Source organism: Mirounga leonina, unplaced genomic scaffold, assembly GCF_011800145.1.
Source record: "Mirounga leonina isolate KUSES-001 unplaced genomic scaffold, KU_Mleo_1.0 Mir_171, whole genome shotgun sequence".
Classification (NCBI taxonomy): Eukaryota; Metazoa; Chordata; class Mammalia; order Carnivora; family Phocidae; genus Mirounga; species Mirounga leonina.
Window position 1 is genome coordinate 17,253,215 of NW_023270436.1, and position 25,607 is coordinate 17,278,821.

The following is a 25,607-nucleotide window of genomic DNA, read 5'->3' on the forward strand; positions in this document are numbered from 1 at the left end:
TGAAGTGACATGAATGAATCTGACAGAATGTTGATTGAAAGGAGCCAGACACAAAATAGAACATACTGTATAATTCTATTTACATGAGGCTCAAGAACCAGCAAAATTAATCTGATTATAGAGGTCAGAACAGTTGGTAACCTTTGGGAAGGCAGGTATTTTCAGAGAAGGGTAGGAGATTCTTCTAGGTACTAGGAATTTTTATATCTTCTTTCATACACTCTTTTTAAAAGATTTTATTTATCTATTTGTCAGAGAGAGAGAGAGAGAACACACGAGCAGGGGGAGCAGAGGGAGAGGGAGAAGCAGGCTCCCCGCTGAGCAAGGAGCCTGATATGGGACTTGATCCCAGGACCCCAGGATCATGACCTGAGCTGAAGACAGAGACTTAACCAGCTGAGCCACCCAGGCATCCTTAGAACTTCTTCTATCTTGATCCGAGTGTCGGTTATCACAGGCAGATACACACACGTAAAACTCACCAAGCTGTACTTACGACTTGAGTCCTTTTTAGTATGTGTGTTGAATTTTAATAAGAAGTTTTAAGACAGATGTAACTATTCAATTTTTTCCAAAGTCTAGGCACACTTCGCCAGAAGTCCACGTACCAGGCTCCGGAAAAGCCTTAGCCAGTCTGTCATCACTACACTCAATGCTCAGCCAACGACCGTTCTCTAGTCCAAGTGACGTGCTTTGTCACATGCAATTCTAGGTCCTTGAGAACTCTGTCGACCTTCCCCGACCTGCATTAGCCCCGTTTAAATTCTGTGCAACAACCATACTCTTTCATTAGGGATGGTTTCTGGTTGCTTCCATCCCACAACTGCAGAGCCAAGTAGTTGTGACCGAAACGATATGGTCCGCAAAGTCTAAAAATTGACCACCTGGCCCTAGCCGAAAACGTTTGCCGACCTATGCTGTATAATTATGCATGCCTAAACAATACATTGTTTACATGGGATTGTTCTCAGGCTTTGTACGAAATGGCATCACCCCGACACACAGGACATTCCTAAGACTTGACCGTGTTATGTGTAGCTAGATGCCATGCATTTGCTCTCGCTATGTGACGCTTCACTGGGTGGACATCCCACCATTTAGCCATTGTGTCAATGGACACTCAGTCCTCCAAATGTGTTGCCATTTCCAGTCCTTTTACCATGATGAGCAGGGCTCTTGTGGGCATGCTTGCAAATCTATAGGAGTATCTCTAGCGGTGGAATGGCTCCACCTTAGATTATGTGGATTTCAACTTCCACGAGATAATATACTGTTTTCCAAATGGGTTGCACCAATGTACACCCCACTGGCAATGTGTTAGAGTTCCTAATTATCCACATTTTCACCAATAGCTGGTATCACCAGACTTCTTAAGTTTTGCCCCCCTAGAAAGTATGAAATGGTATCTCATTGTGGTCTTTATTTGCATTTCCCAAAATAGCCCTAACCCTGGATTTTTCGATTATTTGAGCCAATAAAGCCCTTCCTCGCTTAAGGTACCTTGGGTCAGGTTTCTGTCACTGGTCAGTTATGGGGTCCCCATGAAGCAGTAATAGGAACTTCAGTGTACCTTATAGTCAAACTGTATGTCCATGTATTTTCCAAATCTGCTGGAGTTGTCGTTCCGGAGTGTTCTGGCATTTCCAAAAGCCTTGGAATACAAAGTGAAGGAGACAGGGACAGACTGAACCAAACTGTGATGAATGGTCATTTAAGCTCACTGTGCTCGTCAACTTCCTAACCCCAAATGCCATGATTATGAAAATGGAGGAGAGAAGGGGAGCCAGGGATGAAAGCCATACTTTATCTTCTAAGAAGGAACCACTAAGTATAGAGGATTTGATGCCAAATACTAGGATGGAGCTAGAGTGGAGGGAAAAATATCTTCTCTGTGGCATCCAATCTAGGAATGACTATGGACAGCTATAGAGGAGCCCACGTCCTTGCTCTTCTAGAACATACAGTACCAGACCCCTTTTTATATCAAAGAGGTAAATTGTTCAGGCCATAGGTCCATTGGGAAAGTTCCTTCAACCACAAACATCTTTAACATGAAGGGCAACAAAAACCCAGAATAAAACACCTTGTTCAAAATCATCCAGCAAGTGAGTGAATTGCAATGGCAGAATAATCAAGATGATTCCAATTAAATAAGAAAAATATTAATGACTTTAGTGCCTACTAATTCTGCCAGGTGCTTTTTATGCATCCATCTTGTTTTAGCCTCAAAAGCTCCCTAAGAGGTAGAAACTTTGAATAGACCCATTCCACAGAAAGGCAAACAGGATCTAGGACGTGGAGTGATTTGCTGAAACTTGCTGGCACATGGCTGCCCTGGGATTGGCAGCCATGCCTGCTGGACATCAAAGTTACACCCTTAACCACGATCCTGCCCTTGAGACCCCTCTGCTTAACTCCCGGATGGTGACCTGCCCATTTTGACTGACCTGCCCAGGCAGAGGATTCTTCTTGCTGAGTAGCCTCCCTAGAACTGCCCCTTCCACAGGTCCCCAAAGATCACTTACCTCCAAAACTGGATTGGAGAGCAGCAATCTGTCACGGGCTATTTGTAGCGCCTCGGTCATTGGGCAGGTCACAGCAAAATACTGCAGAATCTTCTTGGAGGCCTCTGTTTTCCCTGCCCCACTCTCTCCAGAAATGAGGATGAAGTGGTTATTTAGCTCAGAGCACATCATGCGGTACGCGTTGTTGGCTATGGCGTAGCTGGAGAAGGAGTAGGGGCAGAAATGGAAGGAGTGCGAAGTGGCCGGGATGCTGCTTACTCAGTGGTGACGTCATCAGAGCTCCCTGCCTCCAGGAAACCACATCCAGACAAGCGGTACAAGACACTGAGCTCAGATATCAGACTCGACCACGACCCCACTGACTGATCACGCATAAAGTGTTCTAGAAATCAATACTCAAAACAGTTGAGTTAAAATGGAGAATGTGAGCAATAATGGACATTTCCTAATGGAAAGAATTTATTTGGAAAAATCCAACATTTCTTACAAGAATAAGCCAGATATTAAATTATATCCCCAGGAGATGCTCTATTAACTGTAGGTGGAAATAACATCTTGTCTGAATATTTTATTTTATTTTTTTTAAAGATTTTTATTTATTTATTTGACAGAGAGAGACACAGCGAGAGAGGTAACACAAGCAGGGGGAGTGGGAGCGGGAGAAGCAGGCTCCCCGCAGAGCAGGGAGCCCGATGCGGGACTCGATCCCAGGACCCTGGAATCATGACCTGAGCTGAAGGCAGTCGCTTAACCAACTGAGCCACCCAGGCGCCCCGTCTGAATATTTTAAACGCTCAGTGGATATACTAAGATCTCATGTTTCCTCTTTCCCTCAAAACCTACTGTATTAAGAGTACAGAGACAGGAAACTGAAAATATCTTAAAAGCTCTGTGATATCTAAAGGACAAGACATAAAGCTATTATAAGGGCTTTATCTTCAAGATCAGAAACCAAAGCATGAAAATCTCCCAAGACACTCATCTTCCCACGTGGCGGAGTTTGAAAGCTGGCTATTTGGGAAACTGTTGGTGGTAGTGATGCAGAAAGGTTTATAAATGCCTTAGGAGGCGAATAGAGGAATCACCAAGAAAAATGGAGGGAGAGCCTAAATACTAGTCCAGAAGTCAACCAGGGAGAACTGAGAAATTCAGCAAAGCCTGAGTCACATATAGATCAGACAGGAAATTGCTTGTCCTATGGATGTGAAGTCCTGCTACCAACGGGGATGCTCCTTAGCCGCCATGATACCCAGACACCAGTAGATGGGACTATAGCAAACCTCTGCGGAAAAGACAGACCCCTCTCTAGCCACGCTCTCGGATCTCTCGGTAGTTACAAAAGATTCCACCTCTCGTGATTTTTAAGCTGAGACTCAACAATGATCTGATGTTTTCCGCTGCACTGAAAGACATTTCACAAGAAGGCAGCCGTTTAAGTGAGGTACAGAACCTAATGAGCATTCATCGAGGATTTGGACTGATGGGTGGGTGGATGGGTGGATGAGTAGTAAGGAGGGAGAGATGAAAGAAAGAGAAAAATACTGTCGATGACCCTCGTACGTGCTACTTACACATGCGGTGGCAGTTCAAAGAAATTGACCCCTTGATAAAGTTCCATCTGGCTCACAGTGTAGATTCCAAGCTCCTGGTATGGATTCACAGACACAAGGAGGGTCCCAATATAGGTCTAGAGGAACAGACCAAAGCACAAGTGAGGAATTCTGGGGTGCAAATGGCTATAGCCAAAGACCATCACATGCTATGATCCCCATGCATTCATTCCACGCTGGGGATATAAAACAATAAATAAGACAGGTGGTGTCTCTGCTGTCATGAAGCTTCCATGTGTGTGCATGGGGCGGGGCAGCGGGGCCAGACAACCAACCAAGGGATCAATACTGCTTCAGTTAGAATGGCAAGAAAGGTGTACATAGGGTAATGAGAACGCGTCTGACTCAGGAAGGCCACCTTAGCTGTTGGGCTTAGGGAAGTCTTCTTTAAGGGGGTTACCCTGAGCTGAGACTTGAAAGGATGAGGAGCCAGTCAGGAAAAAAGGAAGCAGGAAAGGGCACGTCGGGCTGAGGGGACACATGTGGCAGGCTGACTGTCCTGGAGCCCAGTGGGGGAGGGGAGAACGGAAATGGTAAGACCTGATGTCCGAGAGGGAGCAAGTTCAGATCACAGGGCATGAAGAATTGGGGGTTTATTCCAACTGCAGTGCATAGTGGAGACACCACTCTCCCTACTGTATGAAATGGCTGCCGTAAGCTGTTACGTCAGATGGATAGCTTTAAGAAGGGAGCACCTCGATCTGATTTGTTTATGCGTCCCAGAGGTCTCTCTGGCCACTGGGTGAAAGCAGGGTGGGTATGCATCCCAGCCGTCCCCAGTTGGGTAACACACTCCCGCTGCTATTTCCCTGGATTTCAATGCGGGATTCTGTTACGAGTCAAGTTTTTCAAGTGCTTCCATTTGTAATAAAACTACTAATGGAAAAGCTTCTTGGCATACAGTTAGGAATAAACAAAGCTCTAACCTCTGAAAGAGAAAAGAAGAAAAAAAAAAAGAAAGAAAGAAAACATTTGGGCTCCTTTGAAAATGCATCCGGAGTTTTCCAATTCTGAGTTTGTTACGGGTTTTCATTCCAGAGTCTCCATTTTGGAGGTTCCCAAGGTTATGCTAAATTACACCTGAAATCATGCTAACGAACATTTCTAATCTCTAGGACCAAGTCACACAGAGAACTAGAACAGATAAGAATACCGTATTTTGACTAAAAATCTGCATTGCTTCCATCAGTAGAAATCTTCCAGGGTAGAATATAGTTTCTGAAGTCTATCTGTTCAAACTGGAAACAATTTATTCATGATGATCCTATCATCCCATGTATACTTCTCCACGCCACGCTCTTTCTCCTTTGCTCATGCATAAAATCTATTTCCACAATTAAAAATATATACTGTGAGAAGCCCTTTGCTTATTTCTCCTAGTAACCTTGGTTCCAACATGCAAACTAAGTCACAGTCACCATTAAGAACAAAATAGCTGCGAGACAAATATTTTTACATTGTTTTTGATTGTCTAATTTACCCTGAGCAAAAGCTAATAAGATCTCAATAAAGTTAATTACATTTACTAACACCCCACCACACACATAGAGACACTGTGGAGTTTACCCTAAAGGAATTTACCTGAAAACTGATCAATCAAATCAAGGTGGGGTGATAAATGGAGAAGTTAAAAACTGACTACCACTAGAAGCAACCAACCCAAGCTAAGAACAGTTCTGGTAAAATGTTGCAGCCTTGAAGATTCATGGGAGGCGGTGGACATCTCTTATGCTTGCCTGTCTGGTATCTAGACCCCCTTCTTGCAGCAGATTCCTTTGAGGAACCTTCTCCAGGCCATATCCTACTGTCAGGTGCACACTGACCTCGCCCCTCACTTCCAGGACTGGGCCTGGGTAAATAGCCTGGCCAATCAGAATAATCCTCATCCTAGCTATGGGGATTGGTTCAGAGGTAGAGACATGACCCCACTTGGGCCAATCAGAGGCAACCAATGTCTATGTCTCCGGGAAGACTTGCTATAGTCTCTGAACCAACATCAGCCTGGTCCTGCTGACCACCTTGTCACCTTGCAGAGTTGGCTCCAGAAAGAGACCATTGCAAAAGTGAGCAGAGAGGTGGGAAACAGTCCTCCAGATGGAGAAAGAGCCCTCAAGGCTCTTCGAGACTCATCACCCTAGACCCTAGATCTATTTCTGGTCCCTAAAGTGACATAGGTTGATAGATTCCGTCTTGGGGGTTAGGCCTGTTTAAACTGGGTCTCTGTCACTGGCAGCCCTAAAGGCCAAATATGAAGGATCGGGGTGCATCTGGCAGTGGTCCCTTCACTCGTCCCTTTAAGGACTAACCTAACAGAGGGATTTTGTTCACTATCATCAAGGCTGTGAAGACAGGCAGGGGTGGGGTGGGGTGGGGGTGGGGAACCACCAGTCTAGGAAAACAGCTGAGAAAAGGGTTACGTTACATAGATGAGGTTCTCGCTGAAACGCTTGCGAAGATTGTCCAGAAAAGCAGATTCGCTGGTGTAGGCGTCCAACAGCACAAAATCCTGCACTCCAACCTTGTCCCTGGCCGTCAGCGCGCCTTCCATGTGCAAACGAATGTGCTTCCTCCTCACTTCTTTCTGCAGCAAACAGAACATTCCTCAGCAACTCACTTATTCCGGAGTTCCTGTTGCTCATGTAATACGGACATAACAAGATACTCAACCCTGGGGACGGTAGAGCACTGAGATGAGATTTGCTCTCAGTTAAGAGTCTACCATCTGGTTAGGGGTACAAGGGGATGGTAATAAAAGCATTAACAGTAACAGCGGCAGCTGACCAGAGCTGAGCAGGTACCCTGTTAGGTACTACGCTAAATACTTGACCTGTATTATCTCCCTTAACCCTCATTCTGACCCTATGAAGTAAGGGCTATTACCGTGCCCATTTAACAGATGTGGAAACTGAGGAGAGACATTACAAAACATGCATATGTCCTGCCAAAAGGGCAGAGCCAGGATACGAACCCAGACAGTCTGGCCCCAGAGCCCTCTTTTCCGACCATCCCTTACTCAACTGGATGTTAGTTGCCCAAATTTGCTGTGTAATTCTGACATGAGTGATGAGGAGTTTGGTTGGAACGGGAATTTCTTGTTTCAGGGGAGTGAGTACTCAAGGAAGGACAAACCTGGAGGTTCGTCTCCCCAAGGCTGGGCTTCAGACCTCCCTGGAAAAGGAGCAGTTTGCTCGCCCACTGGACAGTGCAGAATCTCACTGTGTCACTAGGGGGCAGAGCTGGTACATTGTCAGGAGGCAGCGGAACCCCTCCCCCCACACCGGGCACAGGTGAGCAAAGGGAATCAGATCAGCACCAGTGGTGCTTGAGTCAGGATCGCCGTGGGAAACAGCTCCCAGGTCTTGGGCAAGCTGAGGCTGGAGACTGGAGGGTGTACAGAAAGAGTGGGGGTCATGGCTATAGGTGGTGGCCTGGGGGGTGGGGGTGAGAGGTATGTGTTGGGAGGATTGCACAAGGCGGTCACCTGACCCAAGCTGCAAGGGCACCCAGGGACTGTGCTCTGAGCACACGGTTGATCACAGTTGCTGCATGTCCCCCACCCATGGACTGCGGTGCAGGTGGCTGTGCAGTGGAAAAGAACAAGCAAAACATAGCAAAGGGAGAAAGGAAGACGAACCTCTGGCTCTCGCAGTGTCCCTCCAGTGCCCTCTAGTGACAAAGATTAATATGCTCCCTTCCAGGAGAAATGCCTAAGGAGGCCAATTTGTTGGGTTTTTTTTTTTAAAGATTTTATTTATTTGACACAGAGAAAGAGACAGCGAGAGAGGGAACACAAGCAGGGGGAGTGGGAGAGGGAGAAGCAGGCTTCCCGCGGAGCAGGGAGTCCGATGTGGGGCTCGATTCCAGGACCCTGAGATCATGACCTGAGCTGAAGGCAGACGCCCAAGGACTGAGCCACTCAGGCGCCCCTAAGGAGGCCAGCGCCCCTAAGGAGGCCAATTTGTTATAACGGAGCAGGGGCAGAGGATGAATCTGGATCTGAGAGACAGGAAATTGACACCTGCTATTTTGGGGTGTGCAGAGGTTCTAGAGTAGCTGAAGCAGCCTTGGAAAAGGAAAACAAAGCCAGAGGACTCACACATCTTCACTTGAACTAATCAAGACCATGTGTCGATTGACTTTTAACAAAGGTACTAAAACAATTCAGTGCAGAAAAGGAAAATCTTTTCAATAGTGCAGGAATAACTAGCTATTGTAATGAAATAAATTTCATTTCAACTCCTCCCTCATAATATTTTTGCATATTTTTATTATAAAATATAACACATTTTAATAACATCTTACAAAATATGTTCATTATTTAATAAATTTATATATTATATAAACTTATATACATAAAACTATACATAGAACTTTTTTTTTTTTTTAAGATTTTATTTATTTGAGAGAGCGAGAATGAGAGAGAGAGAGCGCACATGAGAGGGAGGAGGGTCAGAGGGAGAAGCAGACTCCCCGCCGAGCAGGGAGCCCGTGCGGGACTCGATCCCGGGACTCCAGGATCATGACCTGAGCCGAAGGCAGTCGCTTAACCAACTGAGCCACCCAGGCGCCCTATACATAGAACTTTTTAATATATCTATACACTGTATAAACTTACATATGTAAAACTATATAGAACTTTATATAGCTATATACTATATAAACTGATATATGAAACTGTATAGAGAAAATTATTGTATATAAACTTTATATATAATTCCTATTTCATCACATATGAAGATACAAATTTACAAAAACACGTATGTTATACATATTATAACATTTTATTTGTATATATAAAAACTTGAGATGAATCTTAGACCTAAATGTAGATGCATAATCTATAAAGCTTCAAGGAGAAAACAGAGGGGAATATCTCTGCAACCAGAGGAAGGAAAAGTTTTCTTATGACACAGGAAGAAATAACTATAAAAGAAAAAAAATAAGAAACTTGACTTCATCAGGGGCGCCTGGGTGGCTCAGTTGTTAAGCATCTGCCTTTGGCTCAGGTCATGATCCCAGGGTCCTGGGATCGAGCCCTGCATCGGGCTCCCTGTTCGGTGGGAAGCCTGCTTCTCCCTCTCCTACTCCCCCTGCTTGTGTTCCTTCTCTCACTGTATCTCTCTCTGTCAAATAAATAAATAAAATCCTAAAAAAAAAAAAAAAAGAAACTTGACTTCATCAAATATAAAACTTCTTCCAGAAGAGAACAAATAGGCAAGCCGGGGACTGGCAGAAAGTCTTCCCAAAATATATACCTGCAAAGGATTTGTATCCAGACTCCTATGGCTTAATAACAAAAAGTCAAACCCAGTAAATATTGGGCAGAAGACTTGAACGGACACTTCAAGACGGAAGATAGACAAATGGTAACTAAGTGGGACAACACTCAATGTCATTAGTCATTGGGCAAATGCGAGTTAGAATCACAGTGAGATAAGCCCCAGAATAGTTCGAATGAAAGAGACTGACAACATCAACCATGAGCCAGGACGTGGAACAGATGGAACGCTCCTACATTGCTGGTAGGAATGCAAAATGATAGAATCACTTTGGGGAAAGGTCTGGCAGTTTCTAATAAAGTTAACCATGCCTCCATCCTTTGATCCAGCTGTTCCCTTCCTAAGTATTTACATAAGGGAAATGTAAACATATAGTCACAAAAAGACTCCAACATAAAGGTTTACAGCCACTTGATTCATAATGGCCCCCAAACTGGAAATAATCCAAATTTCCACCAACGGGAGAATGGATGTAGAATCTATACAATAGAATGGGTACAGCGCTAAAAGAGAAATGACTGGTACGCACGACACGGATGACTCTCACAGACATTATGCTGAGTGAAAGAACTCAGACACAAAAGAGTGCATGCCCTACGATTCAATTTATATGAAATTCTAGAAGCAAAACTAATCTGCAGTGAAAAATCAGAACAATTGTCGCCTGGTTAGCGGGATTGTCTGACAAAGGACAGTTTTAGAGTGATGGAAATATTCTTTGTCTTGATAGGGCTGTGAGTTACATGGGTGTGTCTCTTGGTCAAGATACCTTGTTAAGACTTTGTGTATTTCCACATATGTAAATTTTATTTTAAAAAGGACCACAAAAGAGAAGTGGGGAGGGGATGGAGAGTGGGTGGAGATCTAAATGGAAACAGAATGGCAGAACGGTAAAGAATTGTTGAAGCTGGGTGATGGGTGTAAGGGGGATTTATCGTATAATTCTGTGTACTTTGTATGTATTTGAAGTTTTGCGTCATAAAAAGTTTAAAAAACCAGAATGGCCACCAGGTGTCTCTCTACACTTGTCAAATGGAGCTAGATCAAGCACCTGCTAAGGATGAGAACAATGCGTGTAGATCAAAGAATATTTTAGTGATTCCAAATAGCCCCATCTTAAAGTGTGTGTATAAGAGACGTGGTATAGCATCGTGATTAGGCACAAGGACTCTGGAACATGAGCCCGCCTGGAGTTTAAATCCCGCCTCTCTGTTGCTTCCTGGTGGTACAACCTTGGGAAAGTCTACCTCTCCAAGACCCTCTGTTTCATGCCTATAAAATGGAAACATAATTGTACCTACTTCACAGGGTTGTTGGTTTGAACAGACCATGGAAAGCACTTGGAACAGTGCCAGATACAATGTCAGCTCTGTGAGTCCTCGCTTCTATCCTCATTAGTATTGCTAATACGATTATTAGAAACAAGAAAATAAAGCGAAAAAATGTGCTGGCTAGTAGTTGGCAAGCCCCTATTGAATGGGGAGTGGAGTCTGAAATCATGTCTGGAGCTATGCCCACAAATATCACCACAGACTGATCTCTGCAGGTGGTGGGTGAGGAAATTAAAAAGCTTTCTTGTCCGAGTCCTAGAGGTAGGTGTGTTCTTGCCAGAGTGAGCTCTGCAGTCGGTACCTAGGGCTTTATGTGACTTGCAGCCCAAAAAGATTTGACAAAACCTTGGAAGATTAAGGGATGGGATAGTGATTTTAACTTGCAAGGGCCAAAGCACACTATCCACTTCAGACTGGACTTTTGTTTGCTGCAACATTTCAATTCCTATTTCTGGGTTCCTTTTATCTAGTTCACTTCCAAATATCTTAAAAGGACTTGAGGAAACCAGAGGGTCCTAATATGGCTGACAGGAACAGTCAAAGGGATGGATATTGGGGCAGAAAGGGATAGGGGGATAAAAAAATTCTAGTGGTTCAGTTTTGACCAAAAAGAAGAGGACTAAAAGATTTTATCACAAAGAGATTATTAAATCCAGAAGTGATCAAATAAGAGAGAAGAAATTCAAGAGAGAGATTTTTATGACACCTAAGAACGAACATCTTCGGGGTGATACAACTTTGTAGGGGATGCTGCTGGGCAAGCTTCCAGATCAGGGCTCACAGCCTGCTGCCTGCAGGGTCCTGGGCAAGGACTAGGACTGAGTCAAGCTGCTGGGTGGTGGGGATTCACTTAGACTAGGGAATGAATAGGCATCTAGGCTGTGTAGCCAAGGCTTGGCTCCACTAGGTGACACCAGGTATGAATGTATGGCCCGTGTTGCCGGGCCTTCTAATTATTCAAGAAAAGTCAGTAGTTTAGAATTTCTATGTGAAATCCTGTTGCACATATTTAGTCCGGTGGGACACTGGCCAAAAGCAAGCTAGACACCCTTTGTCCCAAATGGTTTAGATATTTCACTTATCCGCAGGTGGGAGATTCAAAGAGATGCTCCCACCAGGACCGTTATCTTGGAAGCCTCATATACTCCATGGTGACCTGAAAACTATCACCTTCTACATGACCTAGCGCTAGACCCAGTGTGTGTATGGGTGGGTGGGAGGGGGCACCGTGGATAGCAAGATGGCTAAATGCAGTGACAGAAACCAAAATGCCTGTCACACATTCCATGCATTTCCCAACATTTCCCCTTGCAGTTAGGTGGACTCACATGACTAATTTTGGCCAACAGGTTGTGAATAGAAGTGACATTTGTGCCAGTTCTTTGGGTTATCTGGACTCCTGCGAGGCCACAGTGAGAATTTCTCTTGTTGAATGGACGAGCTACAAAATCAATATAGCCTAGATTCCTGAGTCGTCACAGGGAAGAGAGATCTTCTAAAGAATCATCAAGACCCAGGAGCTCCTGGGTGGCTCAGTCGGTTAAGCATCTGACTCTTGATTTCAGCTCAGGTCACGATCTCAGGGTCATGAGATCGAGCTCTGCATTGGGTTCCATGCTGAGTATGGAGCCTGCTTGGGATTCTCTCTCTCTCTCTCTCTCCCTCTCCCCCTCCCACCCCCCACCATACTTGCTTGCTCCTTGCTCTCTCTCTCAAAAAAAAATCAAGACCCACAGTAGGCTTTGTGTAAGCAAGAAATAAATTCCTGTTATGGCAAACTTCTGAGAATTGGGGGCTGTTTGTTATTGCAGCTGAAGGCTGCTTATCCTGACTCATATACATGCAGAAAAGGGTTTTTCCATTGGGAGAACAGCACTTTGACTGTGAGTCACAGCTCTTGCATGTTCAACTCTGTCACCTGTTCCGGCTACTACTCTGAACTTTGGAATATGAGAAGGGGAGCATTTTTTAAGGGGTGAAGGTAAGCCCTAGAGTGGTAGCTTTTGACATTTTATGCTTCGGGACCACTTTTTTCAAGTGAAGTCCTAAGAAACCTCAATATGTAAAATTAAGGAAAGCAAAGCCTTTCTGGTTAAAGGGGAAAGTCTTACCAGGTTACCCATGGGCATGTGGGAGAAAGTGTGGGAAGCCCCAGGGCAGAGGAGAGTTGGCAAGCCCCTCCATATCTCCTGATTCCTGTGCCCTAGGCTTCGTTGAGTACTTCCTTCACATTTATAGTCCTATCTGTGCACCACCAGTCTTATTTTAATTTTTTTATAAAGATTTTATTTATTTGACACACACAGAGAGAGAATAAGCACGAGCTGTAGGGTGGAGGGGCAGAGGCAGAGGGAGAAGCAGGCTCCCCGCTGAGCAGGGAGCCCGATGTGGGGCTTGATCCTAGGGCCCAGGGATCATGACCTGAGCCGAAGGCAGACACTTAACCAACTGAGCCACCCAGGCGCCCCAGTGTTACTCTTTTACCTCATAATTTCTTTAGTTTTTTCCTGTAAATATATACAGTTATAGCTTTTATTATGAAAGATGTTCACACATAAAAGTAAAGCATCAAAAGCACAACAAACCCAATGTACCCATTATCCAGCTTCAATAAATAACAACCTATGGCCTCTGTTATTTCAATTATGCCCACCTCTCCTCCCAACAATGGATTCGTGCAAAGTCACAAACTGCATATCACTTTATAAATATTTCAGTAGGTATCTCTAAAAGATAAGAATTCTTTCAAAATATACGTACACAGTACCATTGTCATACATAAAGGACTTCAAATTAATTTTTTTTCAAGATTTATTTAGTTGAGAGAGAGAGAGAGCACATACAGGAGGGAGGAGCAGAGGGAGAGAGAGAATCTCAAGCAGACTCCCCACTGAGCACAGAGCCTGACGCAGGGCTTGATCCCACGACCCTGAAATCATGACCAAGCCAAAAATCAAGAGTTGGATGCTCAACTGACTGAGCCATGCAGGTGCCCCAATAATTTCTTAGTTATCATACCCAATGTTCAACTTTGTTTTTTTTTTTACTATTGGTTTGTTCAAATCAGTATCCTAACAAGGTCCACATATTGTATTTAGTTGATGTGTCTCCCAAGTTTCTTATTCTATAGGGTCCCCTCCCCCTTTATTTTCTTGCAACTAGAAGAAAGTGGACAATTCGTCCACATTCTGGATTTTGTTGATTGCATTCTTCTGAGTTCATTTCAGATGGTCCTCTTTCTCCTGCATTTCCTGAAAACTGGTAGTTTAATCGAGGGGCTTGATCAGATACAGGACTGATTTGTTTTGGCCAAAAGACTTTATAAGCAGTGAATTGTACTTCCAGCAAAAGACACATAAGGTCTGGCTGTCTTTTAAGAAATCATTGTTCCCTGGAGGGTATTATGCTGAGTGAAATAAGTCAATCAGAGAAAGACATGTATCATATAACCTCACTGATATGAGGAATTCTTAATCTCAGGAAACAAACTGAGGGTTGCTGGAGTGGTGGAGGGTGGGAGGGATTGGGTGGCTGGGTGATGGACATTGGTGGGGGTATGTGCTATGGTGAGCGCTGTGAATTGTGTAAGACTGATGAATCACAGATCTGTACCTCTGAAACAAATAATACATTATATGTTTAAAAAAAGAAGAAGAAGAAGATAGCAGAGGGGAAGAATGAAGGGGGAAATCGGAGGGGGAAATGAACCATGAGAGACTCTGGACTCTGAAAAACAAACTGAGGGTTCTAGAGGGGAAGGGGTTGGGGGGATGGGTTAGCCTGGTGATGGATATTAAAGAGGGCACGTTCTGCATGGAACACTGGGTGTTATACGCAAACAATGAATCATGGAACACTACATCTAAAACTAATGATGTAATGTATGGGGATTAATATATTTATTATATTATTAATATATTAATATATTTAATATATTTAATATAATTAATATAATTAAATAACAAAAAAATAAAGAAGTCGATGTTCCCACACAGGTCATTTTCTTAGGAGTTTGTAAAAAATGGTAATATTCCAGTTCTACTGCTCCTTCCTCATTTATTAGCTGGGACCTTTCCATAAACTATTTGGATGCCCTGAGGTACAGTTTAAATAGGCAAGGCAGGATAAACGTTTGATTTACCAGTTTTCAGAATAATGAGCTGGTTCCATAGCATCCTCCCAAGGTGACTATCAGTTTTTAATGTCATTTTGAACTCATGGATTTAAGTGTTTTGATGGGTTTCATCCCATGATAGTAATTATCCTTAATGATGCTCAGAGTATCTCATTTTTGGCTAGTGGGAACCTATTAAATGGACTCTTTTTTTTTTTTTTCTTGTGTTCTTTTGACATGGCCTTCATAGTCTTTCAGAGCTTCCTTACTTATCAGGAAGCCAAGTTGTCTCAGGCTTATCTTATATATTCTCATGAGCTCTGGTTTCTTTGTGGGAAAGGGGAAAGTACAATAATCTGACCTTAGGGAAACTCATTGCTACTGGGTTGGTCATTGCTTCTGTCTTCTCAGTAGAGAGAATGAGAAAGTATTCTTTATGGGATTTTTTTTCTTTCCTTTCCAGATAATTCATGGATAGCGTAGAGAAATGCTATTGATTTCTGTATGTCAATTTTGTATCCTGCCAGTTTACTGGGTTTGGTCATTAGATCTAACCATTTTTTGATGGAGTCTTTAGGATTTTCTCTATGTAAAATCATACCACCTGCAAATAGAGCCAGTTTTACTTCCTCTTTTCCAATTCTGACACCTTTTATTTCTTTTGCTTGCCTGATTGCTCTGGCTAGGACTTCCAGTCTTATGTCGAATACGAGTGGTGAGAGTGGGCATTTTGTCTTGCTCCCCATCTTAAAGGAAGCAAGAAAGTATCTCTCAAAATGCATGATGAGTTCATTCTATCAATTCAAATACATAGCTAAGGGGTTTGTCCTTAGCCTTATCTTTCTTATATTACTTCCCCTTTCTCCTATCCAAAATCCCAGTTCAGTGACACAATTATGCATTGGCTTTTTCCCCCCATAATACACACATCATAGCTCCAAAGTAATAATACTAACACGATCCCCAATATAATTACTGAAAATAGTTTGAAATTTTTTGAATTATGTGTGTTTGGAGTGTACTTTGTTGGGGGTTATGTAGGCAAATCACTGCGTTTTTAAGCTCCCTTGAAATAGTTGATCTCTATGTGGCCATATTAGCAACTAGATACACATTGAGGTTTATTTCGCTTCCTTACTTGAGATTATTTTTTAAATTTTATTTTATTCTGTAATCATGTAAACATTTTAAAAGGCTTCCAAGAACAAAATCAGGCATATTCAAAAACTAGCTCCTATCACTGTCCCTTCAGCCCTATTCCCTTCTGTTTTCTGTAAATAACGATTTAAAAATTATTAAAATGCTAAAACTGTTTCTTAAATATTAGCAAGCACCTGTAGGTTTGTTTCCCTCCTTTCTTATGCATATATTTGCAAATTCTACATTCCATTTTTCCAATTTGTCTTTCACTAGGAAATCTCCTGGTGATCACTTCAAAGTGGTTTATAACAACATTACTCTTGCCTTTTCAGAGTTGCAACGTACTCCATTGCATGTCTGTTCTACACTGTAGTTTATTCAAATAGTCCCATAGAGGAAGAGCTTGACTAACCTTTCTCAGAAACTGAGAGAAAACAATGGCAAAAAAAAAAGAAAAAAATCTGTAGGACACAGAAAATCTGAACAACACAATTAACTACCACAAGTAGGACACTGCACCCAGACATTGCAGAGTATACATTTTCTTTCAAAAGCACATAGAATATTTACAAAAGTTGACCACAGCCTGGGCCATAAGGCAAATCTCAAAGGCTTTATGTCATACAAAGCATCTAGGTCAACAGTCCAATAGAAAGCTCTATAGTTTGGGGCGCCTGGGTGGCTCAGTCATTAAGCATCTGCCTTCGGCTCAGGTCATGATCCCAGGGTCCTGGGATCGAGCCCCGCATTGGGCTCCTTGCTCAGCGGGAAGCCTGCTCCTCCCTCTCCCTTGGCCCCTCCCATTGTCCATGCTCTCTCTCTCTCTCTCAATAAATAAAAATCTTAAAAAAAAAAAATGATGAGTAAGACTGAGGAATTGAAATTTAATTTCAACTAATTTAAACAGCACAGGCCTAGAACTAACTTCCCATTTGAAGGACAACAAAGAATGAGAAACACTAAGCAATGCTACAGTATACAATCACCTAAATCCAGAATGGAAAAGTCTACGGGACAAACTATCCAGGCTCAACTTTTTTTTTTTTTTTCCCCAAGAAAAGCACAAGGGAACTTGTATATTAAGAGAGATGAAAGACGGGCGCCCGGGTGGCTGGCTCAGTTGGTTAAGTGACTGCCTTCGGCTCAGGTCATGATCCTGGAGTCCCAGGATCGAGTCCCGCATCGGGCTCCCTGATCGGCGGGGAGTCTGCTTCTCCCTCTGATCCTCTTCCCTCTCATGTTCTCTCTCATATAAATAAATAAAATCTTAAAAAAAAAAAAGAGATGAAAGGGGCTGAGGGGATGGGCAAAATGAGGGAGGGGAGTGGGAGGTACAGTCCTGCAGATGAAAGGTACAGCAAAGGGAATATAGGCAATGGTGTTGTTTTTTTTTTTTTTTTTTAAAGATTTTATTTATTTATTTGCGAGAGAGAGAATGAGAGACAGAGAGCACAAGAGGGAGGAGGGTCAGAGGGAGAAGCAGACTCCCCACTGAGCAGGGAGCCCAATGCGGGACTCGATTCCGGGACTCCAGGATCATGACCTGAGCCGAAGGCAGTCGCTTAACTGACTGAGCCACCCAGGCGCCCTGGCAATGGTGTTGTAACGGTGGTATATGGGGCAGCTGGGAGCTACGCCTGGGGTGATCAGAGCACAATGTATAGAGTTGTCCAATCACTCTACTGTACATCCGGAACTGATGTAACATTGTGTATCAACTACACATCAATAAAAAAAAAAGTAAAGAGATGAAAGAGGAAAACCAAAACCACAGTGAGATACCGCTTCACACCCATCGGGATGGCTACAATCAAAATGTCAGGCAAGAACCAGTGTTGGTGAGGAAGTGGGAAAACTGGAACCCCCCCCGCCCCACTGTTGGTGGGAATGTAAAATGGCATGGACACTTTGCAAAAACAGTCTGGCAGTTCGTCCAAAGGATGCTGAGCAACAGAAACACTCACACTCTGTGAGGAGGAGTGTAAATGGGCACAACTACTTCGGAAAACAGTTTAGCATAGCCGGGTAAGGTTGGAGACGTATCTCCTGTGACCAAGCAACTTCATTCCCCTTGTTTATGTGTAGTGGGGGACGAGTACAAGAGGTGCCCAGCAGCATCTGTAACATCCCCATTTGATAGAATACATTACTATTGCTGTTGGCTAGTGGTGTCGTCCGACCTCTGACAGTCATATATAGAGTTACAATGCGCCAGCCGCTGTCTCAAGGGCTTTTCATATATGAATTCATGCGAAACCTTTCAACAGACTTAGGAGGTAATAGGTACTTTAGCTCTCATTTTATAGGTGGGGAAATTGAGGCACGGGGAAATCAAATAACTTGCCACATAACCAGTACATGTCAACCAAGATTCAAACCTAAATAGCCAGACTCCAGAATCCATGCTGTTTTTAACACACTCCAGAAGGGCACGAAAGAAGACTTTAAGAAACAGAAATACATGCCAAATCCTGGGTAGGGAGAGTCAATAAAGATGTTTAATTCAACCATTATGCTATGCACAGCTGTAAAGGTGAATGGATCACCATGATGCTCATCAGCATGGGTTAATCTCACAACCAGCCTTGTTCAGAGAAAGCAAGTCATATATACGCTTTGATTCTCTTTTAACAAATGTCCCAAACAAGCAAAATCAAGCAATATACTGCTTGAGGATACATGCATAGCTGGCAAAACTCCCAAGGAAACCAAGGATTGTGCTTCAGATATTCCACTGGGTAGAGGCATACAGGTGTTTAGTATTGTTTAAGTTATACATATATTGTATATACTCTTCTCCACGAATATTTTTTTTTAAAGATTTTATTTATTTATTTATTTGAGACAGAGAGAATGAGAAAGAGAGAGCACATGAGAGGGAGGAGGGTCAGAGGCAGAAGCAGGCTCCCTGCCGAGCAGGGAGCCTGATGCGGGACTCGATCCAGGGACTCCAGGATCATGACCTGAGCCGAAGGCAGTCGCTTAACCAACTGAGCCACCCAGGCGCCCTCCACGAATATTTTCTAATGGAAATATAAAAGAAACAGACCAATCTCACTCACGTATATCCATACAAACTCCTCAATAAATGATTAGCAAACCAAACCTAATAAAATAATAAAGGAATAGGGGTGACTGGGTGGCTCAATCGGTTAAGTATCCGACTCTTGGTTTCAACTCAGGGCATGATCTCAGGGTCATGAGATGGAGACCCTGAGTCAGGCTCTGCATTCAGCATGAAGTCTGCTTGGAATTCTCTCTCTCCTCCTTCCCCTCTGCCCCTCTCTCTCAAATAAATAAATAAAATCTTTAAAAAAATGACATTAAAAAAATAATAATAAAGGAATAGTAAAACATGACCAAGTCAGATTTATTCCAGAAATTCAGTGTTAGATAATTTATTAATAAAATCAGTTATAAGAATTCAACAGTGGAAAATCTATTAATAAAAAATAAGTAATAGATTATAGAGAAATCAGACTTAAAAATAGACACAATAGATTTGTTGCTATATCAGTAGATCAAGAGTGAAAGATTATACCTATCCATTGATTTTGAAAAGGCACTTGATAAAATTCAACTTTCATTCTCAATAATTGCATTTATCAAAAGCAATAGATACTTATTTAACATTATTTTTTTTACACTAGCACCATACTTGATGGTAAATATAGACGCATACCTAATAGTAAATATAGAAGCATACCTATTAAAATAAGGAAGACACAGATGTCCTTTATCATCGTATTTAACACTGTTCTGGAAGTACTAGCCAGTGCAATTAGACAAAAGAAAGAAAGAGAGATAGAAATACTAGAGAAAAAGAAATAAAAGTATTTGCAGATTGTGCTTATATGGAAAATCCAAGAATATCAACTAAAAATTATGCATGATATATAAATCCAGGCCAAATACAAAGTTAATCATCAGAAATAAACAGCTTTAGCACAACCAGATAGTTATTAGTTAGAAGATGTAATGGACAAAAGAACTCTACTTAAAATATCACAAGAGAGATGAAATATAGAAATAATCTTACCAGCAAATGTGTCAGGTTTATATAAAAATAGTTTTAACATCCTCCTGAGGACAACAAAAGACTGAAACAAATGGAAAAACACACCGTGTTGTATGGGAAGATTCAATACCACAAAGATCTCAGTTCCACCAAGTTCATCTATAAAATAAATAAATCTCACTTAAATTACTACCGGCTGGCTCAGTCGGTTGAGCATGCAACTCTTGATCTCAGGGTCTTCTGTTCAAGCCCCATGTTGGGCATAGAGATTACTTAAAAATTAATGCCATGATTTTGGGGGTACTAAAATTAAGTCTAAAGTTCATCTTGAAAAAGTAAGTAAGAATACCCAGGAAATTCCTGAAATAAACAAAAAAATTTATGGGAAAATACCAGCCTAAACAGATATTAAAACATAAAGTTAATCTAATAGTGTGTGCTCATGAATAGACAATCAATTCAATGTAACCGAACAGAAAAGCTAGAGCTTGTCCCAAACTTAAAGGTGGGTTTATTAAAAGATTAAGGCAGCATTTCAAATTTGTGGTGAGAAAAATCAATTATTCAACAAATGGCATTATACAATTCTGAAAACTCAGAGCTGCTCATCTAAGAAGGATGAATTTTACTGTACATAAATTATACCTTTATTAACCTAACTTCCAAAATTAGTGTTAGGACACTGGATAGTGTTACTTAAAAAAAAAAAAGTTGGAGATCTACCTCATACTTTATGCCAAAACAAAGTCCAGATGAATCAAGGATTCAAACATTAAAAAAGAAAATTAAAAAAGAAAAATACTAGAAAAAATATAGGTCAAGTAAGAAATGTTCTAAGTATGATTTAAAAAAAATTCAGGAAGCCACACACACACAGAAAAAAAGACTGATCAGTTCAACTACGCAGAAAAATTTCTGCCTAGAAAAAATGTTGTAAGCACAGTCAAAGGACAAAAAGAATTTTGGAAAAAAATATTTGCAACTCGCATTCTAAACAAATGACTAGATTCCTTAATATATAAAGAGCTTCTATAAGTCAATGTCTAACACCTCCTAAAAACACACACTTACACATCAAAAATAGACAAGGGATAAATAATTCACATAAAAGAAAATGAAGATTTATCTTATAAACACAAGAAAAAAATACTGAACTTCAAAGGAAAATGCTATTAAAGTGCATCGAGATACCATTTTTCATTTTTGGCAATCTGATAGGTAGAAGTTTGAGAACATACTCTCGGTGAGAGTATAGCAAAGAAGCACTGGCATCAGGCGCCTGGGTGGCTCAGTCCGTTAAGTGTCTGTCTTCAGCTCAGGTCATGATCCCGGGGTCCTGGGATCGAGTCCCTCATTGGGCTCCTTGCTCATCGGGTAGCCTGCTCCTCCCTCTTCCTCTGCTGCGCCCCTGGCTTGTGCTCTCTCTCACTCACTCTCTTTCTCTCTCTCTCAAATAAATAAATTAAAAAAAAAAAAGTACTAACGTCTATTACACATGAGAGGGTCTATATATTGTAGAGCCTCTATGAAATATAATTTAATAATATGTTTTTTAAAATTATTCTTTGAGGCAGCAATTTCATTTCTAGATATTTATCCTATAAATAAGCTCTCTAACCTTTTCATTAGACAAAATCTACATTTCCAATAATAAGGAACAAGTAAATTATGGTATAGATGATACAGTTGAATACTATAGAGGTAAAGAATCTCCTGAATAGATTGCCACAATTTTTAAGAAATAACACATGCACATACATATATGTTTACAAATTCATGACATCTCCCTGAAAGATGCCCAAGAGATTAGCAACAGTGGCTCCTTCTGGAGAAAGAGGCTTAACTCTCATTGTACACCTGTCTGCACCTTTTGGATTTTCTATGTTGTATCTGTGTTATCTATTCAAAAACAAAAGTTAGAAATAAGTAAATGTCCCTAATAGTCAAGATCTCTGCACCCCATTTTTATAGGACTTTCTACAACTTGCAGTTAATTACATGATTTCTTGGATCTTAGGCTGACCCTTTCTAGAAGCCTCTCAAGAGTAAATCTTATGCATTGTTGTATCCCCAGCTTCTAGTTCATTCTTGCCACATAAGAGATGCTCAGTAAATTTGAGTGAATTAGAATTTTATGCCAATCCTGTACCTTGTATAGATTAGAAACAATCCAGAGGGTGCCTGGGTGGCTCAGTCATTTAAGCATCCCTTCCAGCTCAGGTCATGAACCCAGGGTCCTAGGATTAAGCCCCACATCAGGCTCCCTGCTTAGCGGGGAGCCTGCTTCTCCCTCTCCCTCTCTTGCTCTCCCTGCTTGTGCTCTCTCGCTCTTTCTCTCAAATAAATAAATAAAATCTGTAAAAAGAAAAAAAAAGAAAGAAAAGAGAAAAGAAACCATCTAGAGAATTCAGAGAGACAGCATTGCAGTTAAAGCCATTGGTCTGGGAGATAACACAGTTTAAAGAAAGATAATCAACACTGGTTTACCCAAATGTATTCCTCCTGCCAATAAAACATAATATTGATGTGGGTAATAGTCCTTTCTATTTACTGAGCATGTACTATGCACAGTGCACGGTACCTGGGCTGTTTACAAATATCAATCTCATGAAATATCCATGACAACTCATCCCATAGAAGGTATTTTTCTCCCTTGGTGAAAGTTGAAACAGAAGTTAAGTGAGAGGTTGTAGAAAGGACTCAGGCTTTGGATCAGTCTATAGGCTAGACCCACTGCTGTGTAGTTGTGTGACTTTGACCATGTCATTGCCCCTTTTGAACCTCAGCATGATAGGGCTGACAAGAATTGCCTCCCCACCTACAGTCTCTTCCAGGGGAATCTGCTTCCTTCCCACTCCTGCTGAAGAGGTGAACTGGATTGGTCACAGGTGGGCCAGGGTATGGCTCTTCCCTGGGAAGGCGAATAGACCTAAACGAGGAGACAGAATCCAGCCGGGGGCATCTAAGAGGCTCCATTCTTTTTACCACGGGGGTGTAAGAATTGCAAGGTTATGAACACAGTGATGTGGGCCATGCTAGCCCACGTAGAAGCAAGGACATGGATTGGCGGTACAGATTGGTATGTCTGTACAATTTTTTAAAAGATTTTTATTTATTTGAGAGAGAGCACGCATGCAGGGGCCAGCGGGGGGGGGGGAGGGGCAGAGGGAGAGACACTCTCAAGCAGACTCCACACCCGCTGAGTGTGGAGCCTGATGTGGGACTCGATCTCACAACCCTGAGATCATGACTCGAACCGAAATCAGGCGTCGAATGCCACCTGATTGTACAGATACAGGGCACCTGGGTCACTCAATTTTTAAATGTCAAACAGTCCCCCCAAATAAATAAGACTTTCTCATTTTTTAAAACCTCAGTCCCTCTCCCCAAAGGTTTGCTGTTGTCCTCCTTGAACATTTGCACATAACATTTTTCTATTTATACAGACAGAACCGTGTACTACATGGCATTTTACCTCTTGCTTTTTTCTCACTTAATATATCTAGATAGCTTTTAATATCCACAAGAACAACCTATTTTTTTTTAATGACTGCATACTCATTGTTTACTACCTTCAATTATCCACCAGCATTCATGGAGCTCATTTTTTTGTGTGTCAAATCCCATTCTAGATGCTTCACTTGGGATGCATCAATGAACAGGCCAGAAAAATAGCCTTGACCTTGAGGAGCTGACATTCTTACAGATGGACATTAGGTTATTTTTAGTTTTTGGCGTCACGGACCATTTGTTATGGGCATCCTGTCAGTTGCAACTTGGCTTTTTTTTTTTTTTTTTTTTTTTTTACAGTGGAGGAATTGCTGGATCAAAAGACAATTTGGAGAGCCAGCTTAGTAAACTTGCATCAGAAAGATCACTCCAACTTCCCCTTCAACAAAGTGGATATGAAAATGCAGTTTTCCCCCCAACTCTCTCCAATACTGCTCTATGGATCTTTTTCACTGTCACCACATAGCTGGGAATGGGAGCATTTTGTGAATTGCAAGCATGTGGAGGCATCTTTTTGCAAGTTTATTGAGTTTTTAATATTTGCATGTCTATTGGGCTTTTGTATTTCTTTTTCTATCATCTGCCCACTCATATCCTTCCTTAGATTCTAATAAGGAACTATTTTTGTCTTTTATTTGAATGACCTCTTTGTGGAGTTAGGAAATCAGCCCTTTGCCACGTGCTGGGAATATTTTTCCCAGTTTGTCATTTGTCTTTTGATTTTGCTTACCCAGTTTTTCCTGCAGAGGAATACCTGATGAGGTTTACTATATGAAAATTTTTCCTTGGGGCGCCTGGGTGGCTCCGTCAGTTAAGCATCTGACTCTCGATTTCGGCGCAGGTCAGGGTCTCAGGGTCGAGTCCCACATCTGGCTCTGCTCTCAGTGGGGAATCTGCTTGGGATTCTCTCTCTCCCTCTCCCTATGCCCCTCCCCCTGCTCATGCTCTCTTTCTCTAAATAAAATCTTTTAAAAAATTGAAATTTTCCTTTATAGGGTCTAGGACTCCAGCACTATTTACTTCTTGCATCCTTTGGAGTTTGTGATCTGTAACAAAATAAACTCAAACTCGCTTGTCTGGGCTTTTGTTCCTGGAAACTAAATAATATAATCGTTTCTCATTTCTAAGTGGGGTCATAATGTTTCTTTCATAAGGAGGCAACTACAGATGTGTCACCGAATAAAACTGAGCCCCTCCTCTGGAAGTAGTAGATAATAAAATACGGAAAGACATAATAATAGTGAGAAATGACTAACTTTCTACAGCCAGTAAGGGGCAGAGCCCCGGATTCAACCCACATCTGTCACTTCAAACTCATCCCTCTTTCCCTATTCAAATTGGGCTCTTATATAGCAAATACAAGTGTTCTCTGTTTCAGTGCTCAACATTGTACTTTTTCCCTTTGAATTTATAATTAGGTTTATCTGCATTTGAGTGAAAAACACACACACACACACACACACACATTTGGCCTGCATCCAGAGCTATGGCCAGGAGATTATTCTGGAATCTTGAGGTTTGCTCTTCTACTTCAACCACAAGATAAAACTCCCAGCTGCAATGGGTCTTAAGACAGTCCTAGAGCAGTTTCAAGGATCCCTACATGGCTAGACTTGAGAGCTATAGAAAAGAGACTCCCCCAATTTCTCTGAACCTTTCTGCATCTTGGATAAACTTTAGCACGGCTAAAAATTCATCTCTCAAATTTAAATAAAAATTTGAAACAAAAAAAAATTTTTAAGTTGAAAAAAATAAAAATTCATCTCTGGATCCTTTTGCTTGAGCTAAATGGTAGTGCTTAAATGAAGGCTGGTGGGATGCGGTTGTAAGAAGTTTTGGCAAAAGCAGAGAATTGAAAAGAAAAAGCATGACAAGTTCTGGGAAGGCACATCTGGGTGATGGGGAGGCCCACAGAAAGAGCTCATCCCCCTCCTATCATGACTGATGGGTCACAACTGCTTCCCACGTGTTGGCACCAGGCCCACAGCCTCAATCATGTTGATGGTCTCATCCCCTTTAATCCTCACAAAGCTCCCTCCTGTGAGATAAGTGCTGGTACCTCGATTTTTCAAGGGAAAAC

The 25,607-nt window shown here is 41.9% G+C and overlaps 1 protein-coding gene across 1 annotated transcript in view; it reads right to left on the bottom strand.

Annotated features, from left to right (window-relative positions):
- The window catches only part of MYO1H (myosin IH), a 138,746-nt gene that overhangs the window by 39,658 nt on the left and 73,481 nt on the right, over positions 1-25,607 (bottom strand). The window contains exons 2-5 of the mRNA XM_035017195.1: positions 6,558-6,716; positions 4,097-4,212; positions 2,526-2,724; positions 1,571-1,651 (exon numbers count right to left, since the gene is read on the bottom strand). Coding sequence (XP_034873086.1) covers positions 1,571-1,651; positions 2,526-2,724; positions 4,097-4,212; positions 6,558-6,683 — 522 coding nt within the window. The 5' untranslated portion in view covers positions 6,684-6,716. The remainder of the gene's footprint in view (positions 1-1,570; positions 1,652-2,525; positions 2,725-4,096; positions 4,213-6,557; positions 6,717-25,607) is intronic.